General features: G+C 40.7%; 1 protein-coding gene across 1 annotated transcript; it reads left to right on the top strand.

Annotated features, from left to right (window-relative positions):
- Positions 1–208: 208 nt before the first annotated feature.
- On the top strand, positions 209–5,114 carry LOC118397461 (alpha-2-antiplasmin-like). Its single transcript, XM_035792222.2, has 9 exons — positions 209–356; positions 1,239–1,312; positions 1,403–1,477; positions 1,570–1,876; positions 2,338–2,481; positions 3,258–3,446; positions 3,565–3,707; positions 3,991–4,195; positions 4,438–5,114. Exons 2-9 carry the CDS (start codon positions 1,250–1,252, stop codon positions 4,800–4,802), a joined length of 1,491 nt encoding a protein of 496 aa, XP_035648115.2. The 5' UTR covers positions 209–356; positions 1,239–1,249; the 3' UTR covers positions 4,803–5,114.
- Positions 5,115–6,049: the final 935 nt, after the last annotated feature.

Here is a 6,049-nt window from a genome sequence, read left to right as displayed (position 1 = left end):
GTTTGGAGTTGCTTCATACCAGGTTTGGAATTGCTTCATACCAGGTTTGGAGTTGCTTCATACCAGGTTTGGAGTTGCTTCATATCGGGTTTGGAGTTGCTTCATACCAGGTTTGGAGTTGCTTCAAGTTTCAGGCTCTGTCAGGCTCACTGTTTGACCCCTGAATCGGCCTCAATATTTACATTTACAAACAAGTAGTGACATATATGAAGCACAGATCAATAAAAGTTGAAATTTAACAGTCTGCTGAGCAACTCCCAGTCTTTTGCAAAGGAAGAATTCTGCTATTACACATTCAGTGTGTGTGTGTGTCTCTTCAGACAGGATAGCAGGTTTCTCATCTTCATTTTGTCAAGGTAAGAACGAACATTTGGGAATTTATGACATGGCTTATGATTTCATTGACTTACACTTTCATTTATTCAAGTCATAAGGTTTCAGCTAAACCTTTGCCTCAGTGTAATAGTGGTAGGCCTAATAATAACATATAGTATAGTTATAATTATAGCAATAGTATAACACTTGAGGTTGCCCTTTGATTATGTGTGTTCATTTAAACCAAATGTCACCAAACTTTCCATTTAATTGCAAACTGTTTTTTGAATGTTGTTTTCCTGGTTTTGGTCTGTTATGAAGAAATAGCAAGTGGTTAATGCCCTGGTTATAAAATATTAAAGTGTTTCCTCTCAATGTGTACTTGTGGCAAGGCTTGCCATTATGTAGATACAGATAGTATAGCTAGCTGGTGGTACCAGCTGCTGGTCTCGCTAACCAGATTTAGCAGAGCAAGAGAGCCCAAAATGTTAAACTGTTGGTCTGTTGGTTAAACCTGGTCACCATCTTTCAGGTGTTATTTTTAAATGAAGAATGTAGTTGCCATACAGAGAGGGAGGCTAGAGGGAGAGACGGGATTATAGACTTCTAAATGTGCCTCACAAATTATGTAAAAAAATATAAAACTATACTGCTGAGAATGTTTTGTATGATATACCTCAGTACATACATGTTTTCTTCCAGGGAAAAGTCTGTTTTGTAATGTTTTCTATTTTCAAATGAGACACTGCTGTACCATGCTAAAGAAGTTGATAGAACTGTTTTGTGTTTGTCATTGCGAAAGACTGGATTATCGAGCCTAAATGTCAGTTTCCTGTCGTCCTTCACCTGTCATTCATTCCATTGACAGCAATTGAGTGAGCCAGTCTCATTGAGTAATAGCTTGTTACCCTCTGTTGTTTCAGGCTGGCTGTTCATGGACATGGACCTTCGTCTACTATCACTCCTGTTGTTCTGTGTCTGCAGACAAGGACTAACTGTAAAGCACTGAAACTAATCATCAACATCAATCGTGCTTTTTCTGAATGATGTGCAACATTCTCATATCCCTGTTTTTCCCTTCAAGCAGAATGGAGAAGTGTCAAATGATGCTCCAATCCCTCTGGTCCCTCTCATCCCATTGATGCCCAGCCACCCTAAAGAGGTCTGTTGCCAAAGCAGAATACACAGCTCGCATACCCTCCACGTGCCTTTTTACTCTACATTCTCTTAACCCCACACAATCCACTTTTCCAGGAATCAGGGACTTCTGCCCCCAGGACACAGGAGCCTCAAAACACAAGTCCCACCTCATATACGAGCATCACTCATCCCCTCGTGACGGCCAGTGCCCTGGGCGGGGGCTCATCCGAGGAGGATAATCAGGGGCAGGATGGGGGTTGTAGGGCCCAGGCTCGCAGGCCAAAATCCAGGCAGGCCTTAGCTGGTGCCATCCAGAGGCTGGGCATGAAGCTTTTGGGCCAGATGAAAACAGGACCTGAGCAGCCCAATGTCATTATATCCCCCCTCAGCATATCCCTGGCACTCTCCCAGCTGGCTCTGGGTATGACATGTTCAGTTTTTGGTGTTTTTTTAGGAGTGATTAAAACTTTTTTGGAATGTAGGTATCTATACTCTTTCAGTATCAACTGTACTTGGCATGGTTTACAGTACCAGCATCACAACCTCTTAGCCTATGTCCCAAATAGCACCCTATTCCCTATATAGTGCCCTACTTTTGACCATAGGACACGTTTAGACTCAACATAACCTAATTGAATACTTTTGACCATAGGACACGTTTAGACTCAACATAACCTAATTGAATAGGTACTTGTTTGTTGTAAATGTTAAGAGCTCAAATCAAATTGTATTCGTCACGTGTACAGATAACAGCAGGAATAAAATGTGCAGCTAAATGCCTGTGTGTTAGTTCACTCAACATTGCAGTCCAATAATCAATAACACTATCAATAAGCTGCAGCATGTTACATCATCATCATCATGTCTATTTATGTATCTTAGGAGCCATGAATGAGACAGAGGAGCTGCTCATGCTCCATCTCCATGGAGACACTCTGCCCTGCTACCACATGTCTCTACACTACTTCCTGGAACGCCTCCGCAAGAGCGACCTGCAAGTGGCTGCACGCCTCTACCTGCAACCAGGTCAGTGCTTTCTACTTCAGGGTTGGGGTCAATTCCATTTCAGTTCCAGTTAGTTCATGAAGTATACTGAAATTCCATTTCCAATTGTCCTCAATGCTTTTCATAGAGGAACCATTGGAATTGGAATGTGTTTATTCTATGAACCTTTTACTGCAGTGGGCTAAATCAGGGTCACACAGTGTTTCTAGGTCGTCTTAAACAAATCTACTTTGAAACAAAAGTATACACCTCACACACATTTATGGGCTTAAAAGAAAGAAGACACCTGTACCATGTCAGATATAGAGTTGAAATGTCGTGAATTTTGAGTTTACATCCCAATATTACAGTTTATATACATCACAGAAGACTGAAATATAACCAAATAATTTGACAAAGAAACATTGGATTTTCAATGTTTAAAATCATGTTTATTAATTATGAAATTATGAAAAATATGAATAACATTCCACCCAACAGGCCACTAAAGGGCAATTTGGTCATTTGACTGCAGGAAAGGGAGTTGAAATGGTATTGACCCCAACTCTTCACTGGTTACTTGAGTAAGAGGGTTAGGAAGTTGATGGAACATAAAGGAAACGGACCTGGAAATTGAAGGAAGCTAATGACAATAGACACATGTTATGGTTGAGTGTTAAGAAGTTCAAACAAGTGACATTGAATGAAACAATACTCTAAATGGCCAGATTTAAATAAGAATGTACTGATGTGTTACTGACTTTATGACTTCACGATAACATTAGGATTTTGTCTGAGTCTTTTGATGTCTGTTTCAGGGTTTGAGCCCAAACCAGAGTTTATTCATCAGTCTCAGGATGTATATGACTCAGAGCCAGTGACTTTGGAAGGGCTGGCTGAGGTCAACGAGTGGGTAGAGAGGGCCACAAATGGAAAAGTGACTGACTTCCTAACCAGTCTGCCGCCCAATCTGCTTCTCATGCTCATCAATGCTGTCCATTTCAAAGGTTTGTCATAGTATCTATCTACGAAATTCACAATTCTATTTCCTCCCTGGCATTATCAGTCTGTCTGTCCTTAAATGTCCCCCCTAATATCTCCATAATCACCCATTGGCCTACATAGGAGAATGGAAGGCTCGCTTTGACCCACGATTTACCTCCAAAGATGTATTCTACATTGACGACAAGCACATGGTCAATGTTGACATGATGATGGGGCCCAAATACCCCTTAAGTCTGCTCATTGATAATGATCTGGAAGCTCAGGTAAGACTCTCAATCCCTTTTGTCCACTTGACTATTTATGTTTTTCATAATTTTACCATCCATCACTCTCTACATGTAGTATATACTGTACCTGTATACTGTTATATTATATTTCAGATATGACTCCCAAATGGTATTTGTCTCCTTTTTTTGGACATATTGTCTTCTTTGTGTAATTTCTCTCCTTTAATTTCTCTATTCACCTTCCTACTTTCCTGAGGCACAAAATTGTTGCACTAAATTACCTTCTATTTCTCATCATTCTCCTTGTCTTCCTGTGCAGGTGGCTCGCTTCCCCTTCAACAATCAGATGAGCCTGCTGATAGTGATGCCCATGAATGGCCAGGTGAACGTATCAGCCCTCGCAGCAAAGCTCAACATTTCTGACCTGTACAACCGCCTGCCCAGAGAGAGACCCATGCAGGTCAAGCTGCCCAAATTCAAACTGGACTACAGCCAGGACCTGCAGGAGGCTCTGACCAACATTGGTAAGTAGTGGAAGATCCATCAGCAGCATAGATTAATATGTGAAGGGAGTATATTGGTGAAGACATTCTCAGATAATAAGGCTTGAAGCACAAGGGAAGGAGAGATAAAGATTTAAAACAATTGTTCCATGTTATTCTTCTACGCTAATTGAAATTACTGCCAGAAGCTGTAAGTCTTTTGAAAACTTTAGAACTGCCACTCTTTCTCATATACTTAAGTGTGTGATTTGTCTTATTCTCAGGTATGGGGGAGTTGTTTTCTAGTCCCAACCTGGCAGCCATAGCTGAGGGCCCTCTGCTGGTGTCCAGTGTGCAGCACAAGTCCAGTATGGAGATCACTGAGGAGGGAGCAGAGGCTGCTGCAGCTACCAGCCTGGTCATCTCACGATCCAACCCCTCTTTTACTCTCAACCAGCCCTTCTTCTTTGCCCTCATGGACGATAAGACACAAGCACCAATCTTCCTGGGCGTCATCACCAACCCTAACCCTAGAGCTTCTGCTATGCAGAGTAGTGGAGGGTCTGCCAACCTAGATAAAGTACGGTTCCCCATTGATGACAAGAATGACAAGCATTATCATCACTCTTTTGGTGGGCCACCCAAGTAAGCCGAAGCCTCATTCACTGTGGGGAGATTGAGACCATTATCTATTGACCTTGAACTGCACTGCTGTCTGTCAGAGAGGAAGCAAATCCAGATGAGCAACTCCAATGCATGACCACAGTCCAATGGTCAGCTGGATTGAAATGCAACAATTGTTCTAAGTGTGTCAAATATAAACAAGCAACGGTTGTTTTTATTTTATTTTAAATACACAACACACTGAGATGCCCCACATTCTCTAATGAAGTTTACTGCTGATTAAAAATAATAGTATTTCTATCTGATGTTTTGGATTAAATGTATCATGAAAATGCAATATTGTGTCCGGATTTATTACGCTACTTGATGAGACATTAAACATGTCTAAAGATTATTTGGTGTTTTAGAAATTTTGGCCCTATATTTTACATTTTATTTTGTGCTTAATTTATGAATAACAAAGATGCCATATTAATGCTTTAGGTCAACTCTGCAGTGCTGTTTTATGTCTAGATTAAAAGAAACTAACAAATGGGTTTGACAAAAATGGTCAATTCATGTCAAGCTTTCTCTGTCCTGCGCTTCTGTTACTTAGGTCAAGCTCTCAGCCAGGGCACAATAAAGATGCCATTGTAACCTGTTACTTAGCACACATAAACCTACACAATATTCCTCACAAAACATTTCAAAGAGCTTTTCCCCTTATATTTACTGTTAAAATCTGGAATTTTCAGAATACAAATCATGCCACACAAATCCAGGTAGGCAAACAAATTACCAAAGGATCACTGAACTGCAGCTATTCAAAAAACCCACGAGGTGGCAATATAAGATCTATTTGAGATTCAACTCAGGGTTAGTAAGAACCTGGGATTCTATGGATTTTATATGGTGGTGAAGAAATATGCATAATTAGGGGTTCAACAGCAGCAAAGCTGGAGAAACCCTACTGTATTTGTTCCAGTTCATTATTGCAAGGGGTTAAAGCAGTGACGCATTATGGTGAAAAAAATGCAAATACCTGTGTGATCTAAAGGCCCAGGATTGTGCAATTTAGCAACATGGGAAAGACCCAAGGGCCCATGGTGGTGCTATAACAAGCAATTAAAAATGTTCACTTTGAAAGGTCTGCCCCTGCACCCTATGTGAACTAAAGTCATATAACTCACAAGTAACAAATTTGCCTCAAACTCATAAAGTCCACCATGATGGATTTTGTGAGAAAAAAATATATATATACACTACCATTCAAAAGTTTGGGGTCACTGAGAA

This window comes from Oncorhynchus keta, chromosome 18 (genome assembly GCF_023373465.1).
Source record: "Oncorhynchus keta strain PuntledgeMale-10-30-2019 chromosome 18, Oket_V2, whole genome shotgun sequence".
NCBI classification, from domain to species: domain Eukaryota; kingdom Metazoa; phylum Chordata; class Actinopteri; order Salmoniformes; family Salmonidae; genus Oncorhynchus; species Oncorhynchus keta.
The sequence above is the reverse complement of the archived record's forward strand: the minus strand, read 5'-3'. Positions and strand labels throughout refer to the sequence as shown.